This window comes from Cyrtonyx montezumae, unplaced genomic scaffold (genome assembly GCF_038088225.1).
Source record: "Cyrtonyx montezumae isolate F1298 unplaced genomic scaffold, pur_monq_1.0 scaffold_0, whole genome shotgun sequence".
NCBI classification, from domain to species: Eukaryota; Metazoa; Chordata; class Aves; order Galliformes; family Odontophoridae; genus Cyrtonyx; species Cyrtonyx montezumae.
Window position 1 is genome coordinate 26,520,833 of NW_027071824.1, and position 19,737 is coordinate 26,540,569.

Consider the following 19,737-nt stretch of genomic DNA (forward strand, 5'->3'; position numbering starts at 1 on the left):
CTGGCTGCAGCCTTTTCTTCCTTTAGAAATGGATTGCTAAAAATTAAATCATTCGGTAAAAGGTTAAACTAAAGAATGGGCTGGGCTTCTCATTTTCTTAGGGTAACATGAAAACACATATGCTACATTTTGTTTAAATTAAGTCTATAATCACATACCTGCTGCCAAAGCTGTTATGTTTCGTAAAGTGGCCTCTTTATTTCCTGCACATTTCCCTTTGTGTGAGGAGCTTTTCCTTTCTGTTAAATTGCATATCCATAGAGGATTTTGGGGCACTCAGCCAGTCAATCCAATTTGGAGTCGGATAGTGGCTGTTGTGGGCTAAGTCCCTTATCTGTCCCCTTCAGCTGTCACATTTCTCTGCTATTCAGAGAAACATAAAATTAAAAGTGGAATCAACTCAGAGGCAAGAGCCCAGCAAGAGACCTGGGAGGAACAAGCATAGTGGGGAGATCCTGACTAATCTCACTGCAACTAGAGCAATGTGCTGGCATCTGTTTTTAAATACGCATGCTGTAGATTTGGTACTTCAGAAATATCACCGTTTCATTTATCTTTGTGAGTAACACAGCAAGTATGTGAAGAAAATTGAAATCAGGTTGGAAGTGCTTTTTTTTCCCCTTTTTTTTTTTTTTGAAGAAGAAAGAGTACGATTTATGGGATTCTGCTTCACCACATCCCATGCACTGAGAAATCGTTAAACTAAGGAATGAATAGGGTCTTGAAAACAACTTAGCCGTTCTTATACAGCTAAAGAAGAAGCAGAAATAGGAACTGGCTGGAATGTATGCATGTTTAATTTTGGGCATGCTCCACATTATGTACTCACTAGGGTGCAAAAGCAGCTTATGCTATTGAAATCAGCTGTTATGATAGCACAAAATCAATGTAAATAAGAATTTAAAAATGAGGGACCAGGGTTCCTGGTGTGCTTTGGAGCTATCTTTTCATCCTCAGATTCTAGGCTGAAGAAGACCTTGCCTTTCTTCTAGCTCAGTGGTTCCCAGTAATGTGAATGACAGCAGCTTCCTACATCCATGGCCCGATTGCAGGGGGTGCAAAGGGATCACTCATACTGAAAAGAAAGGGAAACAGCATCTCTTCTTATTTAATAATGCTAAACATCACTATCCTAGATGAAAGGAAAATGTAGCAAAGGGAAATATAAGAACAAAGGTAGCAATAAGCTGCTTTTAAAATCAGAAGATATAATATCAAATGAAGCAATGAAACCTGACACTAGTGCAGTTGATGATCTGGTTGGCCTCCACCTCCTCCCTTCTGCTGAACATCTAATCCAGCTGCTAGGAGAAAGGGATGTGCAAAACTCAAACAGGTGAGGCATTAAGCTGATGAAAAATGGTATACTGAGTTCATACCTTACAGACCCTGCCTCTCCACCTGATCAATACTAATGTCTCAGACAGACAAACCACTCTGTTCCTTGTTCCATCCTCAGTGCTACTGCAAGGACTGACCTGCTCCTGTCCCTGGGGAGGTACCAGCACCATTAAGGAATGCTGGAAAGCAGCCTTTCTGGGGTGCATTAGTTCTTGTTCCTGCCTTGTGGGTGGGATTGTGGCACAAAGGGACCTCCCTTCACAGCTGTGGTGTGGGTTTACACCAAATTACAGTGCCTATATAATTTCCAGTGGGCAAACCATGAGTCCTAGCTGAACCTGGTTATGTACTCATGTAAGAGCTTCTCTATTTTGAGTCTGTGATGCATAATTATATATGAGCTCTTATTTGCATATCAGAAAGCAAGTGAGAAGAGAAGAGGAAACAAGGCAACTCTTGTTTCTGCAGTCTGCTCTGAAGGTATTTAATCTAGGCTTCACTCACAATTATCTTCTACATCTCTTTCTAGTGATTCTGTTTTCTTGGCTCTTGCTCCTTCTTCCTCTGTGCAGCTTCTAAGCCTTGAAGTCACTTACAATCTCTCTAATTTTCAGTGCTTATGAATTACATTATAGAGCCTACAGGACATTTTGGTCAAACCCACTAGAACTTTACAGAAGTCTTGTCCTAGTAGCTATAGCCAACAGGTTGCATATGTCTCTGATCTCTAGCTGCTTGCGGATTAGAAAAGCAAAGCCTGTCTGCTAGGGTATTTATAGCTCCTTTAATGGCTCAGGGAAATTTTCTCAGTATCTCTTATCTTTTGCTAAATAATGATAACATTTTTTGCCTTCTCTAGTGTTTAACAGAACTGGTGAAATCTACTTATGCTTCTCTTCTTGATAAAAGGCCTTTGTCAGTGAGTCACAAAACAGTCAGCTCCCTAGCTCAGTGCATAGAATATTGCCTGCTCTTTCAGGGATGAAAATTCACTACCTCATTTCTGTATTTTCTTTGTATGTGGAGAGATTGCCACATGGTGGCAATTTACATCCACTTTATGATAGTATGTACCAATGCCTAGCCTGGTTTCATTTTCAAGGCTTTTTCCAAGATGTTTTTGAATCCTATCTTGTGCTCTTAGGAAATGCTACCGCTTCAGTGTTAAGATAATTCATTCCTCTTTTTGTCAAAGGCATTTGTCCCTCTTCTCTCACCCTTGCCCCCTCTTACGCTTTGAATGCCATCATTTTATTCTACCTCCTCCCTATCTTTCTACCAAAAGCAAATATAAGAATGGGTTTGCATTTCACATGCTCCTTAGCTATCTTCTTAGGAAGCCAAACAGACAAGCTTCTTTTCTTTCTAGGCATGAGTGGGGTGACCATGAGGGTAGCAGGACATGGGAGCAAGGCAGGATCAGGGCTGAGTTATGATTGACTGCAGGACAGCTTTCTGCAGCCTTCTCCTTGCATAAGCATAGCGAGTGCAAATTTGTGAGCTGAGTGCAGTAGGCTGGGATGCTATGGCACAGGGATCCTCAGTGCTCCCTGATCAGATTGCTCCATTGGTCTTGGTGATCACTGAGCACTGAGGCTTTTTGAGTTTAGTGGTGCTGCTGGAGGATACAAATTGGAGAGCTGTAATCTATACTCTGACATAATACCTACTGAAATACAATCATTTCTATGAGAAATTGGCACTCTAGCTTAAAAAAAAGAAAAAAGGCAGCAAATGCTATAATAGCTCTCTATAGTATTGTATTGTGAAGGTGCTGATGATGATGCCATAGTCAGTAGTGGTCTATGGCAGGTTCAAAGCAGGGCACAATTTCATGCTTTACATTATAAGTGTGGATGCATGGCCCAGTGCTCCCTTCTCGCCTCTTAAGAGTTCTGAATTTTAACAGAGGAAGAAAGGATCTTGCTCCTGAAACAACAACAAAGAGAGGGTTCCTCAAATGGCAAGAAAACCACAATATCCCTGGAGTAACTCCAGAGGCTTTCAGTCTGAAGGATTTTTATAGTGTCACAGGAACATGATCTACAATCAGGACTCTTGGGGGGAAAAAAAAATAAAAATTAGTGCCTTTCATTAAAAGAAATCACAAAGAAAACACAGGAAGTTACTAGAAGTGCTGAAATGGATTTCTTACTGATATTTGTGCCAGCCTATCATTTTTTGTTGGCCTATATTTATGGAGAAAAATATTGCTTTAAACAGAAAGTAATTCATAGATTACTAGAGCAGTCCTTGGAGTGCGTTTGTCAATAAATCAAGTGTTAATTTTTGCCACTTAAACATCATTATGAACATACACTCAGCAGACAGTCTGAATAAATTACCACTGTATAGAATTGTCCTCTGTTGTGAATTATATTTTTCCATGGTGGATTTAATCCTCTGTCAGAGAGAATTCAATATGTAGATGCATTTATGTTACAGATATGGTCTCCTGCTAGCCAAAAGATAAGCTTTCTATCAGCAGCCCTGTTCTGTGGTACTCTTCTGGGCTGCTGCCAAGCTCTGCCTTCTCTCCTTTCATGAACAGATCAATATGCAAACACTTAAAAACGCTAAATAACATAATAGGTACTTAATGCAAGCTGGAAGGAAAAAAAAGCTTTCAAAACTGTTGCACCAACGTGATGTGGCTAATGCAAATCTCCAAAAACAAGGAAATGAAGGAAAACAGTAACATACAGCTACCATTTCCAGAGCTGCCCTGCCTTACAGACGGCACGCATCAGCTTTTCCTCTAATCCCCAGCGGCAGCAATCTCCCGTGCCTCTGCCACATCAACCCCAGAGCACGCAGCACCAGCAGTGCTGGAAAGAGGAGTCTGGGAAAAGACTGCACACTGTCTTGTTTGCTGTAAGAGCAATGCAAGGGTGTGATGTGTATCTGTCTTCACTGGTTAGTGCTCTCGCCTATTTTGTCTTCACTGCTTTTGTGAACACTCTCTCTCTGTAGTTTGTTTTGCAATGGAAAAAACACATGTAGAGGAAAGATCCCTTTCTTCTCCTCTGCTACCCTTCAAGCTGCAGGGTGCGTGCTTTGAGTTTTGCCTGTTAGTGGGAGTGGTGCTGGGATCAGGGTTCCAGGGGTGGGCAGACAGCTGTGGTAAAAGAAGAAAGCTGAAGAAAGCCAAGTGACCTCAGTGGACAGCTTTTGAGGAAAAAAGCTGAGGGGAAAAAAATAAAGGAAAACTAATTGGGAAGAGGTTAATATGTGAGGGCAGGATGAAGTACCAAATAAATAAATAAATAAATAAAAAGTACAAGAAAAGAAATGAAAAATGGGGAAAAAAATAGAAAAAGATATTAAGATGAAAACAAAGGAAGAAAAAGATGAATCAATTCTCTCTCCTTTCTGAGAGTCTGCTTTTTCTCTTTTTTTTTTTTTCTGTAAGCTTATTTATAAACTTCATTAGCTTTTTTTTTTTCTTTTTTCTGGCAGGATGTTATAAAAGATGCTAATGAGTTCTCACGCAGGGTAAATAGTTTAAATAGTTTAAGGGGATGATATTAGTGATACTGAAGTATTAAAATAAAGATCAAAGCCATGAATGCCAGAATAGGGTTTCTAGGCTATCCTGTACAGTTACAGCTCTGAGAGATTAAAGGCTCATTTGAACATGAAAAGAGGAAAAATCATCGGGTTCATAGCCACTGTAAAAATGGCTTGGTTACAAAACATGATAAAGGCCCGATTCTATCAGGCTGAACAGAGCTTTAGGAGTAACTCCATTGACGTCAGCAGGACCTACTCAGTAGGACCTGTTTCTCAGCAAAATTAAGGTTGACCAAATCAGCCAGTGGGGTCTGCAGGGAGCACTCAAGCTTGGTGCCAGACTTCAGTGCTACATCAGTTTCTGTTCTGGCCTCTGGAGAAGTAGAGTTGACAGTAGTGCACTGGACTGCACAGCTCTTCTTTCTCTCAAAGCCATATTTCTCCTAGGTGTAAATGTTTAGAGAAAGTTTATGAAGTAGGTGAAAAAAGATCTTGAATGGCATAGGAGTCACAACACAGGACAGAGAAAACCAGGTCAAATTTCTGTCTTCTTTTGCAAACATCATCAGTGGTGGACATATGCTCTTATGTCATATCAAGCTTTTAGAGAGGAGGAGGAAAGTTCAGTTTGATTGACCATAGTGATGCTTCAAAGACACTGTACTTCTTGCTGTTTCCCTCTGTAGAGAAGAGAAAACAGCATTACATTTTCATGTAAACTGTGGAGCAATGGTTGAGATGGAAATCCAAAATTCTCTGGATTACAACTTCAGCACCTGTAAATGTGTACTCTTAGGGTCTGCTGTTCATATCTATTCATTTTCATCCCTTCCTGCCTGATATGTCCAGTTTTGTTTATATGTCTCAGAGCTGCTATTGCCAATATATGCATTATGATCACTGGCACAAGATAGGTAAAAATGAAGCATAAATCCAAGGGGAAAAAAGCTTACAGTGCCTTCCTAATTACCTTAGGGTTATGGCTTCCAGCATACTCTTACACTGTGATTTGGATTTACCTGAACATATGCAAGAAATCTTTATTATACATCACTCCAACTGCAGACAGATGGTAAAGCAGAGAATAGAGGCTGTGAAGGTAACAGTGTTTCATGCAAAGCTTTTTCTTGTGACGCAGTAACATAAGGTATCTGTGAAATCAATAGGATTTCAGAACCTTTCTTGCACTGCTGAGGCTTCTGAGTGGAGGCAGCCCAAACACAGCTCTTCCCTCAGCTCTGAATCTTGACACAGAGGTCACATAAATGAAGAAGATTCCTGGACAGCAGACAGGCGGGTTTATGTGGGTCATTGCTTTTGTCTTTTATGTGTCGGGGACAAACCTGCCCTTCACAACCCTACACTGAGGAACACAAAGTTTTAACCCACCTGGGACTTCCTTTTCCCTCAGCTTGTCTTGATTATGTCTAGGCAAGTTGCAAGTAGGAGAACTGCAGTGGGGAAACAATGAAAACAAAATGGAAGCTTTAATGTATTCATGCTTTCTGTCCCCATCCCTCCTTTTCTATGCATCAACAGTTTAATAACCTGGCAAAAACAAGCCTGAAACTACAAGACCCTTTCCTACCCAGTGCCACAAAATGCTCATCATGTGTTAAGAAACGTTATGATGAAAGGTGATTTGTTTAATATGTTCCATTTGACATGAGTTAGGACTGCATTTTTAAAAAGCTGCTCTGTCACAACAAGCATGTATATAGAAGTAAAAGAAAAAAAATCTGCTTATGTAGCTGAGGTTAATACAGATGTGTCTTTTAAAGAAGATACGTGAACAGAAAAAGAATGAAAGCTGTGAAATCATTTGTATAATCTCTTCACTACGAAAATAAACCACTGTTACATCCACTCTGTGCTTATGCAGGGTAAACAAAACAGATGGGGGATTTCCCACTGCTGGTTTCTTGCTCCCGAGGACGGTTATTTTCAGTTCACAAACTCTCAGCTGCCATCCCACATTTATTCTCCCAGTAGTTTCTGTTGAGGTTATACAGCGATGTCAGGGACGATGCCACATGCCTCCCAGCCGTTCATTCTCCGTAGCCACGTAATTCCCAGTCGGGGTTCCCTTTAACCCTCTTCCATTCATCCCTCTTTCAGTGCCTGACGTTTTGTGCATCCTCGTCGTGCTCGAGCACGGTAAGGTATGGGTGAAAGAAAAACACTCTAAGTTCATTAGCGTGAGCTTCCTCCTCTCTGCTTTCCTTGGGGCGGGGAGAAAAGGCTCCTACGGATAGCGGAACCCCGCCCGCGTTCATCCCGTTACCTAAACAATGGGTTTACTTAAACATTTAAAGACATAGCCTTAAGGCGATCCTTTAAAAAATGTTTTCGCCGTCCTCAGCCGTAGGGCCAGCGGTCCCTCATTTGCTGGAGAGGGCTCCTCCCGCCCCTTCCTCCCGCTGCCCCCGCCTCCCGTGCCCATATATCACTACTCCCGGCACGACCACGTACCCAGCCCGGCACGCCGCCCTCCCGAGCCGGGGAGCGGGGCCGGGGCTTCCCTCTCGTCCCGCTTACGGCCGGCTGCCGGACAGCGCCCGCGCTCCGCTGGCCCCAGAGCTGTCCGTGCCCGCCGGTGCTGAACCTGCCTCAGGGGGATGGAGGCGCCCGGCGGCCGCGACCCCGCGCCGCCCGCCTGAGCCCGAGCCCGCGCACGCCAAACCGCGGCCATGGAAGAGGAGCTGAAGTGCCCGGTGTGCGGCTCGCTGTTCCGCGAGCCCATCATCCTGCCCTGCTCGCATAATGTCTGCCTGCCCTGTGCCCGCACCATCGCCGTGCAGACCCCGGATAACGAGCAGCACCTGCCGGCCCTGCTCCAGCCGCGGGGCCCCGCACCGCCCGCTGCTGCCGCCGCCGCGCCGGGGCCGGGCTCGGGGCCGGGGCCGGCCGCCTCGCTGGACTCCGAGTGCGCGGCGGGCGGCGGCGTAGACCACGCGGACAAGCTGAGCTTGCACAGCGAGACAGACAGCGGCTACGGCTCCTACACCCCCAGCCTCAAGTCCCCCAACGGCGTGCGGGTGCTGCCGCTGGTGCCCGCGCCCCCGGGAGCGGCGGCTCAGCGAGGCGCCGGCCCCGCCGGCTCGTCCCTCACCTGCCCGCAGTGCCACCGGAGCGCATCCCTGGACCAGCGCGGCCTCCGCGGCTTCCAGCGCAACCGGCTGCTGGAGGCCATCGTGCAGCGCTACCAGCAGGGCCGCGCCTCCGCCGCCGCCGCCAAGTGCCAGCTGTGCGACCGCAGCCCGCCCGAGCCGGCGGCCGTGCTGTGCGAGCAGTGCGACGTGATGTACTGCTCCGCCTGCCAGCTCCGCTGCCACCCGGCCCGCGGGCCCTTCGCCAAGCACCGCCTGGTCCCGCCGCCCGGAGCCCCGGTCCCTCCCGGAGGGGGAGACGGCGGTGGGAAGGGGGCGGGCGGCGGGCGCAAGCTGCCGACGTGCGCCGAGCACGACCTGGAGAACTACAGCATGTACTGCGTGAGCTGCCGCAGCCCCGTCTGCTACCAGTGCCTGGAGGACGGCAGGCACGGCAAGCACGACGTCAAGGCCCTGGGCGCCGCGTGGAAGCAGCACAAGGTAAGCACGAAGCACGCGGCAGTGGCGGGGAGGAGCCGGGCTGCCAGCGGGACTTCCCCCGCTCGGCTCAGAGCTTCCACGTCCATCATCATCGTAGGAGCTTTCTCTTTCACACAGCGCTCTTTGGTCTCCAGTACTCTCTCCGGTCCACAGACTCTGCTTGGGGTTTTCTGGTGTCCCACAAACTCCTCCAGCCGCTGTCTTCCTTATCTCGGCCAGGCTGAACCAGACGTGGGTGGGCACCTGCCTACATCCAGCCTCGTCATGGTCTGTGCCATCCCATGCAGGCACAGCATGAGGGGATGCTGTGGGCAGGCAGGCGGCACGAGGTGGTGGGGTGGTCATTCTTTCATTTCTCCACCTCCTTTCACCTCAGCGGGGGGCTGACACAGCTGCTTTTCATTATCTTCCTTCCCATACATCAATGAGGGAGAGTGGCCCTCAGACACCCAAGGGTTTTAGGTGGAAGGTGTGACAGGAACTGTCAAGGGGTGTCACGTTGTCTTCTGGGTCTCAAAAAGATCTTCACCTCTCCTATGTTCTCAAATCATCATAGAATCGCAGAACATTCTGAGCTGGAAGGAACCAACCAGGATCACTGAGCCCAGCTCCTGGCTCCACACAGCACCACCTCAGATCCAAACCCTATGTCTGAGAGTGTTGTCCAAATGCTTTTTGAACTCTGGTATTTGGGGCTGTGCCCACTGCCCTGGGCAGCCCATTGCATGCCCATCACCCTTTTGGTGAAGAGCCTTCACCAGAGAGGCCAGAAGGGATGGCTAGAGGGACCTTAATGACATGAGTAAGAAATGGTAGAATGAGCTCTGGGGAGAAGTACAACTTTACCAGGTTTCACTCTGCATTGCACTCTGGTTTACCCTTCCTTCCCCTGGTGCTCTGCAGCTTTGCCTGAAGGCTCCTGGGGACATGTCAGAGGCAGCCACTGGGCAGCACAGGCAGCTTCCCAGGTTCTTATATATGGGTCATGTGGCCATGTATGGCATGCAGAAGTCTTTGTAACTGTTTGAATAAGGAGCAAAATATGACCATAAAAGATTAATGTTAGCTCATTCTTACTAAGAATATGAACCCTCTAAAATGGTGCAGATGCTCATATAGAGGGTAATATAAAACTTCAGTGCTGAGAGTGGTCCTTTGGAGCTTCCAGTTAAAAGGGAAAGGACTTATCCCATGGGCCATGCAATGAACACTTGGCTAGCTTTGATAACCACAGGATTACCTCCTCTCCTGCAGTTAGCACCATAGGAAGCGTTGGGAAGTCCAAGACTGACATGGACAAAGCCAAGACTGGTCTCCTCATCCTTCAGCCACAGAGTGGCAGAGCACAAGTGTAAGAATTTTAGTAAGAGAAGAAGTTGAGTTTTGATTTTAAGACTTCCCAAAAGAGTCTTGGGGGGAGCAGCGCAGTTTGTCCATCTGAGAGACAAAGTTCTTCAGTTTGCTTGTTCTCTGTCAAGGGCTCTGCCAGCTCCTCCCTAATGTAATGGTAAGGAAGAAGTTCTCTTGATGCAGAAGGAACATCACTACTTCTGCTAACAGCAGGATCCGTGTCTGTGCAGAATTTCTCAAACGAGCAGTGACTGAGCTCACTGTTGAAAAGTAGTTAACATTCCGTGGGTTGTGAGAGACCAGCTTGTGTTGTGTTACAGTGTACTTTGAGTTAAGATTAGTTAGAGCCTTTCTGAGCAATGTGATAAACTCTGGTGTAATCAGGGTGTGCTGATGCTTTCCTGTTTTCCTGTTGTCAAAAGAATGAACAGGAGCTTGTTGGTTTGCCTGCACTTTTGCTTGTTGGCTTGTCCACGTTTTTTTCTGGGAGCACATTATCACAAAGTGTGATTTCTCTTGATTTATGGACTCACTGTGGAAGTTTAAGAAAGTTTCCAAATCAACTGATTTGGGGACTCTGAAATTGGGCTCTCGTGGATATTACTTTTCCTAGAACAATATACTTGGCAGAAAATAAATGTAGTGGAACCATAGACAGATAGCCTAAATCATCAGCTCACATTCATTCTGATAAATTGCTCTGGAATTAGATACTTATGCTTAGTAATAGTTCTCACATACAGCATTTTCTACTGGTTTATTACTTGAAGTGACTTTGGCCAAGCCATAAGTTACTTGTACTGTAATATTTTGTGTGGTATGCCAAATGAAATTCAAGCTGTGTGTTCTCCCCAGATAACCTGACATAGATGGTAGAGCAGCAGGTGGAAAGGGTTCTCCATGAGCTGAGCCTGCTGAGGTAGCAGGTCAACACCTGTTCCCCACCAGCTGATAAGCACCTGCTTATCTCCCCCTAAGGCAAGGGGAAGCATTCTTTCCCTGTAAAGAGTTCTACTTCTGTATTCCCTCCTCTCACAGCTAACAGTTCTGTACCACAGTAGTAAACTTAAAAACGAACCAGTTTTCTACTGGCCCTACTTTTTTCAAGTGTCCCTGCCTATCTTCTCCTTCAAAATGCATTTTCACTCCACTTCTTCATTGTCCTTCTCTTCAAATTGTTTGACTTACCCTTTATCTGAGCCTTATACAGGGATTCAGTGGAAAACTGCAGACTTGTTGATGTGGTGTCTCAGAGCATGCAGTGAGAAGTACATTTGAACAGCCATTGGCACAGCTAGGAGTAAGACTGTTTGGACCCTGCTAATGGTACAGATTTGCCCATTGCCCTCCTGTATATAACTTCTTCAGTAAAATGAGAAACGTTGGAAGACTAAAAATGGGGCCCTAGCTGCATAAATCAGCTGTAAATCCACTGACATAGCTGTTACGTTTGCTCATGCTACTTACCTATCTGGACCAACAACTTTTGGTTATTTAGTAAAACTCTACAAGATTACTGCTAAAGAAGTTGATTTAGTTCTTCAGATGAAGAACACGTATAAGTTTGTAGACCTTTTGACCTATGGATATGAAAACAGATGGTGCACACATCACATTCTGCACACTGGTTTATTATGTACAGAAATGCCAAAACAAACTTTACCTGGGCAGGTGTGTGAAAGGCAGGCAGGTGGCTAAAAGCAAGGAGTCTGCATGCCTGCTTTGATTTGCTGGTGGGAAGGAGGTGTGTTCCTAAAAAAGCGAGAGCTCTTCCAGCTTGCAGCACCAAGATAAGCTTGTCTAATCAATAGCTAATATGCTAGTGAAGAGAGATGGAGGAACAACAAGTTAAATGAGCATGAACTGCTTAGTTGAAAGAGGACATTGGCATTATCTGGTTCATTTTCTAAAATCAAAGGAAGCATCAGTCTTCTGTGCCTATCTGGATTTAATTACTCACCCTAATTGTCTCTCTGTTCCTGTCTTTGATAGAAGCAGAAACCTTGTGTCCACCTCCAGGATTCTTGCTTTTTGTTGAAAGACTAGGTATTGAAGTAAAGATAACTATAGGTAGAGAATACTGCTTGTCAGGAGTCATTAATTGCTGTAGTCAGTGGAGCTTGTAACATTTCAGTTTGGCTTCTAGTAAATATTCTGCAGCATGCGAGATTGCTCTGTGTGTGCAGGGCATTTTTATGGCTTGGTTGGTTTATTGAGGGCTTAGTCATGTAGTTCTGTTTGATTTTAATGGGAAGTGCATGACTAGATTCCACTGCTTTGTAAGGTATCTTTTACAAATGCTTTGAAAAACAAGACTATTACCTCTAAGTGGGTTTTGTAAATGGAGATCTGGTCTCCTCCCTGGTTCCACACTGCCATTGCATTAATGCAACCACAGTTTTTAATGAGTACAGAAATTCACTTAAGAGCCATCTGATCAATGACTTTGTCAAGTATCTATTCCAGTCCCTGGGAGTTGTTGCATGCCAGTTGATAGCAGTGTGTGTTGGTTACAATTCACCACTGTGTTTTCACATTTCTACCTGATGACCACCTATAACTTTTGGCTCTTCCTTTCTGGTGAAATACACCTTGATTTGAGAGTAAGGGCTGATGGAGAAACATAAGCTTTACTTTTGTTGGGACCAATCCTTGAAACACTGGGATGATTTTGTTGGGCTGGTCACTAGCAGAGCAACTGGTGCTTATGTCCCCTCTTCCTTTTTTGCTCCATTTCCACTGCTTTGTCACATGCCAGTTCCACCTTGCTATATGTCAGCTGAACAAACCAAAGTCCTTGTGGATGAAGTGGGAAGTGCCACCAGTAAGGCTGGGCTTTAAATTATGGCCACCACGTCAACCTACGGAAAGGAGATATGAGTTCTGATTGGCTGTGCTGGAGGGGAACAGGACCCTTTTAAGGAATTAAAGTTTATTCTTGTGGCTTCAGATAGCTTTCATAGCAAGCAGAATTGCTTTACAGTTTTCTGAAGTGGCAGAAGTTTGTGCAAGAGCCTATTAAATGTTTGAGCATCTAGCACTATAATTGTTGAACTCTCCATTACATTTGTTTCAAATTTATTGTGGTAAAGCATATTTCATTTTCAGATATAGGACTAATGGAATGCATACAACTGGGCATAAAAAGGAAGGTTTGTGTGAATGTGAGGGGAAAAAAAAATACAAGCATGGCTTCATTCTCTATAAATCAGCACCAATTCCAGCAAGGGTGTGCTGGTACCCCCTGCCCACATGCCCCTGTGAGGCTGTGGCCTCAGAGCTGAGGCACACAGTGCACAGAAGGAGCTGCTGGTCCTGCTCCTTATTGCCCTGAGCAACTGAGTGAGTCCAAGGGGAGACTGTGTAGGGGTGTTCAGGTGGGAGGTAAGCCCCAAACTTTGCATGCATGCATGAGAAATTAAGCTGTGCCCTTCTCAGAGCTGGAACAATTTACTTTCCTTCAGGAACAAGATGGAAGCAGGGAATCAGTGTGACTTGTGGATTGCAGTTGGGCCTCTTCTTAGAGGCTCTCATAGCTTTTGTGCCTTCCTATGTACAAGGCTTTGCCTCTGAGTACAATCTAGTCTTAGAGTTCAAGAGACTGCAACCTTTTGGAAACCTGACATTGGCAAGGAGATTTAATTTTCTGTTTCTTTACATCAGTTGAATATCTGTTTGATGAAGATAATACTTGGGCATTGATGATCCAGTGGATAGCAATTGTGACTAAAGAGCAGACCCGTGAAGAGAGATTCTAACCAGCACGACTTGGTGCAGAAGCCCAGAGCCCAGCATTAGGTGCATGCCTTGTGAGTAAGGCTGAGTATGACAGCAAAGATCACCCATCACCACTGGCGCTCAGAATGGAACCCACTCCAACCCTCCATGTTACGCTAGCAGATATCTAATGCTGGATTTGAGCTGGCCATGGGCTGACAGATAGAAGAGCATGGTTTCTGTAGTCCCAGTCAGGCTGCAAAGAAACAGGGTGAAAACTGCACCCTCAGGCCACAGTTTCTCCTTCCTTCAATCACAGAAAGGCCTTAAGAAGCTGCTTGTTCACTGTAGGAGATGTCAGCTGCAAGTTGAACAGTGGGAAGATGGGTGTTCAGTATGGGCTTAAAGTCCTCATCTTTCATTTGTCAAGAGCAAGGGGAAGAAGTTGTTTTAGCTTTTCCAGAAACACTCACTCATTTTATTGGTTGAAGTGTGGAAAATTGAAGCACTAAATGGACATAACTGTGAGGTCTTAAAAACACAGATTTGTCTTTAAAGTCATAGTTTTGGTAGAATGTACTATGCTTATAAAGATTTTGGGCTTTGAAGAAGAGAAGTACTATTTTGGAAAGTACTTGAGAATTTTACAGCATGACAGATGTTACTGTGTAAGACTATTATTTCCTTATATATGTGGGTAGCTGTCTTGTAAAAAGTATTTTGACTTATGGAGTCTCTGCAATAACGTGAAATGTGCAGACACAATACTTAACTGCCCCCACATGCATATTTCTCCTTTATTAAATCTTACTACAATTAAAATCTTAACTCTTCTCTTCTAGCACAAACAGCCTGCATGCATAAGAACGTGTGATAGCAAGTAAGCCTTTTAGCTCATTGTTTCTTAAAAGCAGGATTAGTAAGAAATATATTTACATTTTATCTTCAATTTTTCCTTATGTTGCTTTTTTTCTTGCAGGCACAACTGTCTCAGGCTTTAAATGGTGTTTCAGATAAAGCAAAGGAAGCTAAAGAATTTTTGGTTCAGCTGAAAAATTTATTGCAGCAGATACAGGTAACTGTAGAATGTTAGCTGTTTTGAAAATATCTAATCAATAGAACCGAGTGAATAATTTATCTGATGACTTTGTCTCCTTCACTGTTCTTGTATTTCCTGGAATCATCTACCCTTTCTTGGATGTGTTTGCTAGGCAAAATTACTCATCAAATAATGTCTATGAGTCTGTTTTAGCTTCCGGATTGTTTGCTGTTTATTGCAGGAAGCTGGTACTCAGCACTGGACACCAGAGCTGAGTTGATTTGTGTTTAATTGAACCCATCAGTCATGCTTCCAGCCTCCTACCTGCTGGCTCTTCCTAAATATTTTCCTAATATCTTCCTAATATATTCCTGGATATTTAGGATAAATTCTCCTTTTTACCCACTCAGAATTTACTACTTGTTTTTCATCTTGCATTTTCTAAAAATGTGTTTGTTGCTGGATAAAATCCAGTCAACCTGTTTGTTAGGTGATTTGTAGGAAATCAAAAATGAAGGAAGAAACACATGCTGTGAAGTCAATTTGATTGTTTATTAAAGATATTTCCATGCGTGCAATTGCCCAGCTTCAACAGTCAGAGCAGGGCTCATGGTGAGTGCAATAATTGAGGGCACAAACCCAAAAGGAAGCAAGTTCTGTTTCCAACCAGATTTACACTCTGATCAGTGCTGGAGGTCATGTGGTCCTCAACTCCCCCCTTGCCACGCAGAGTGAGGCTGCAGGTGTGCTGCTGTGTTTTGAGCTTTGTGATGTCCAGATGAGGACACTTTCTATCTGCAGCTGCATCATCATCTCTATGATATGCGTGCTCTTCTTTCATCAACAAGCAAGTCTTATTTCCATTGCTAACAGAAAGCCAAAGCAGAATTTCAACAATCTGTTTGGTTTAGAATTTAATCATTTTAAAAACATCTCTTAACACTGCAAATTATGGATTTGTACTGCAAATGCTTCCAAAGTTCTCAGGTTGCCACAGCAGTATAATCACATACCCTTATTGCCTTCTGCAGCAGGGTGGGGAGGAGAACAAAGAAAGATGAGGGAACTGGTTTAAAAAAAAAAAAGCACATCTAGCTGAAAGAAACCAGTGAGAAGACACTGTATGGTGTCTATAATGTGCTGTGTTTTGAACACATTGAGGTTTTTCTCAGTTGACCTTCGATATCTAAAAGTTAAACAGCCCATCTAGCCTAGTCACCTGGGCTTCTTTCATTACCAGTGGAGGCCGGGCACCTCTGGAGAGCAGTTCTTCCAATGTGTACTGGCAGCTATTTTGGGCTGCAATAACTCATCCAAAGCAATAGTTTTTTGCTACCCTTTTCTTGAGTCACCTAGCTCCATTAAAAATGCATTTTTTTTCCCTTTTAATACCCAAAGGTGGTCTATTATGACTATTTATGACTATGCTGTCAAATCTGTTAATGTGTTTCAATAAAATCACTGGAAAATTGCTCTGCATAAGGGAGTTCCTACAATTAAATCAAAAGAGCAAGAAATTTCTTTGATACTGCTCCTTGCTTAAGTACTGAAGGAGGACTTGGAACTGTATCGACAATCCACTCTCTAAAATTTAGGCATGCCTAGGCATAAAGCTGAATGTGAACTTAGTGTGTTGAGCCAGTCTCCAGCAAGAGTCTGAATGAGGACATAAAACTCCATCAAAGCAGAACACAAGGAGTAGTCAGCTGCATGTGTATTACCCAAGTGGAACAAGGCTAAGGCATTACTCTGGGTGCTAGGTGACAATCACCTGCACTGTCTGGCTCCTGTGGAGCTCCTTGGCATCATCTTGTCTCATGACAAATGGCACTCTTCCCAGGTGAAGCAACTGGTATAGGGATTGCTCCCATACTTGGTGCAGTCACATTGTTTAGGGGGAGGGGTTTAGAAATGTCATGAGCTGATCTGCACCTTTTGGTTTGTGGACCAAAGAGCAGTGCTTGGATTGCTTTTTTTTTTTTTTTTGACAGGGGAATAGATAAAGATTTATACATGTAGATTCATACCCAGAACCATACATCTCAGTACAGTTTATTTCTAATAGGCAGTTTCTGATGGTTGCCACACGCTCAAATAGACACTCACTCCTCAGCAAAAATGTCTTAAAAATGAAATTTTACACAAAGCAGTGAGCCACGTGTACATTTTATTATTGTTTCAATGCATTCCAGACCAGTTAGCCATCAACACTCTTTATCTCCTCCTTGTGAATGTCAGAGCTACGAGGAGCAGTGCTTTTATCTTGCCTGGAGCAGATTGCAAGTTCCTAATCTCTTTTTCCTTTTCCTATTTTGCAGACCTGTTGGTTTCTTTCTCTTCTTTCTGAGATCAATTCTACATCTGATAGCCTCTGTTTAAAAACTTCCTGTTCTTCATTGCCCCTCTCGTTTCACTGCTCCTCCCTAATGCTCTCATTATCTGATTTTTGCATTTTCCCATCTGCTGTAACAATTTCATCCTTTCTCACTTGGAAGAGGCATATTGCCAAACACCCTGTTTGACATGTGAACAGAAAATGAAGAGAAAAATGGTGTGCTACCACCATTTATAGACTCAAGCTATGTACACAAAACAGTACATTGAAAGAAGCTTATGAGGGAGTCAGGTGTGATATAAGCTGAGGAGGGAAAAATACAAACAGGAGGTGTCTAGGATAAATCTGAGAACAGTAGCTGAGCTGTCTGGTGTCTCTTCCCAATCCCTTCTTGTTGGCAAATGAGTAGAAGAGAATGGTGTAAACAAAAGAGCTAAGAAACAGTAATGAGTTAGAGATGTGGTGGCTTTCCATTGACGTGTGTCTCCTTAAGCAGACGTTTAAAGTTTTGCGATTTGGGAACTGGGAAGAAAGCTGATAGAACCTCAGTTGCTAGCCCCTGCCCAGCAGGGTTTTACCACAGTGTCAATAAAAGAAGCGAGTACTAGCTAGTGATTTCAAAGGAGCTTTGATTAATTAATTGTACAGAGTGACACAGGCTCATCTTAGATACACGTGTGCATTGTGTGTAGTAGGTTTTGATTTTACATTATGTTGTACTACATCTGCTGTCTGGGAGGTGCCAGTAAATCAAGGTTTACATAGAAGCCCACTTCGTGGCATGGCATCTTCCTGTCTCGTTTTATAGTATGCAGCTATTAATGGCACAGCTGTAATGAAATCAGAAAGGCAATAGGAATGATAAAGCCTTGAAACGATATCTCTGAATGAAGAAAACAGGCAGGAAATAGTATAGCTATAAAAAGATGTTTTCTTTGGTGAATATGACTCTTCTTCTAGGAGAACGGGTTGGATTATGAAGCCTGTCTTGTTGCTCAGTGCGATGCCTTGGTTGATGCGTTAACGCGACAAAAGGCCAAGCTGCTCACAAAAGTGACCAAGGAACGTGAGCACAAACTAAAGGTGAGCACAGCCCACGTCAGCTATAAGTATTGAACTCAATGTGGATGTTGATACCTGGTATTACTGTGCATTTTGTCAAGTCCCTAGCCCTTCACACTGTGCAAATTCATAACAACCTAATCCTGAAGTTCTTCAGCAGATTCCAGATCTGCAGTTCAGTAGAAATGTGTTTATACACTTAACATTAGGCATGTGTGGATCCTTCCAAAGGCAAAAAACCCCTTCTGCTCAGGTATAACTTTTGGGATTTTGGTGCTTCTTCAAATCTTTAAAATTCAAGCAGGCCCCCAGATGTCCATGTCCCCAGATGTTCTGCTACTCAGAAGATATTAAATTAATGCTGTAGAGGTTGGGAAAGAGAGTTATAACTGGCTCAACAAAGTGGAAGTCAAAAAATTGAGAAGTTTCTTGACATGTAGAACTGTGTAAGTGATCTTGAAGTATTAGCGTAGGTAACATTAATAGTATCTAAGGCAGGAAGAGATATCAAAGTGAAAAGTGGAACATGAAATCAATGAATAAAATCCCTCTGAGATCGGCATTCAGAAATCCCTGTGCTTAAGAGGAGCCATGAAAACATGATTCTAACAGCATTGCTTATCCTGCTGTTTGTTCCCATTGGCCTGGAGTAACTGAGGACTTGTGCAACTTAACACAATGCTACTAGGCCTGGTTTAGAACTGTATCAAGTCCGAAATGAGAAAAAAAAGGGCGTCTTTTTTAATTTTTAATCCTAGTAATGCATCCTTAAGCAGAATAAGATTGATGATTAATTGTGAAGAGAGTGGTAGAATATAATCTGCAGGAAGCTACCACTGCAATTATCTGTGCTATCTCTGGTAATATTTACCTTTTAAGTAAAAAAGTTTTTGAAAGCTCAAATTTTAGTGAAAGCGTGATTGCAAATGTGAGTACTGCAAATGCAAAAATATGTTCTGTGCTCCTTCTGCCCCAAGCAAACCTGAGCTTTGAGCAATTAATCTGCTCTGAAAATTGAGATTCCCCATGCGCAACATTTTGCCAAACTAATTATCGGTATTTACAATACAGAGCAAGCGAGTGTAGCTGATGGAGTTGTGGCAATGGCCATATGGCAGCTAAATTAAGCATTGCTTTTACATGCTCTTCCATTTGTTGCCTCATCTGAAATAATTTTATACATTTCACTGTAGGCTGAGGCAATTATCAGAACCGTGCTGATGCTTGTTTTCCAGGTTGTTTGGGACCAGATAAACCACTGTACGCTGAAGCTTCGTCAGTCAACAGGGCTTATGGAGTACTGCCTAGAAGTTATCAAAGAAAATGATCCCTCTGGGTTTTTACAGGTATTTTACTTTCCAGAGTACTGGGGTAAAAAAGATCAAAGATAAAGATTTGACATGTAAATATAAAAATGTAATACTTTGCTAATTAGCATCTTCCCCTTCCAAGACAGATTCTTCCTGGTAATGTCTAAAAGGCCTAGCCAAAAACTGTGCCTGTTACAATTTAAGTATTGCTGAACCTTATGGTTTTATTCCATCCTTTCTGCAACAGACAACTTATTGGAAGCGTTGCTAAAGTCTGAAGTTTTAAATGTGTAGAAGACCCCTTGGAGTCTGCCTCTGTAAATATATTGAGAGACTTTTATGGTTAGATTTCATGTAAGCCCTTGTCAAGGAAGACTGGCAGGTGTCTTTTTGTTGTCTGACTCCCTCTTGCTCATTTGCAGGAGCTGTGCAGTCCAGGTCCCAGGGGAAAAAGCAGGATGAGTCATTCATGGTTATCAT

General features: G+C 43.6%; 1 protein-coding gene across 2 annotated transcripts in view; it reads left to right on the forward strand.

Annotated features, from left to right (window-relative positions):
• Nucleotides 1-7,544: 7,544 nt before the first annotated feature.
• TRIM67 (tripartite motif containing 67) overlaps nucleotides 7,545-19,737 on the forward strand; it is a 30,449-nt gene continuing 18,256 nt past the window's right edge. For both annotated transcript variants that reach the window (XM_065736439.1, XM_065736450.1), the window contains exons 1-4: nucleotides 7,545-8,444; nucleotides 14,491-14,586; nucleotides 17,846-17,968; nucleotides 19,183-19,293. In XM_065736439.1, the coding sequence (XP_065592511.1) occupies nucleotides 7,545-8,444; nucleotides 14,491-14,586; nucleotides 17,846-17,968; nucleotides 19,183-19,293 (1,230 nt within the window). The remainder of the gene's footprint in view (nucleotides 8,445-14,490; nucleotides 14,587-17,845; nucleotides 17,969-19,182; nucleotides 19,294-19,737) is intronic.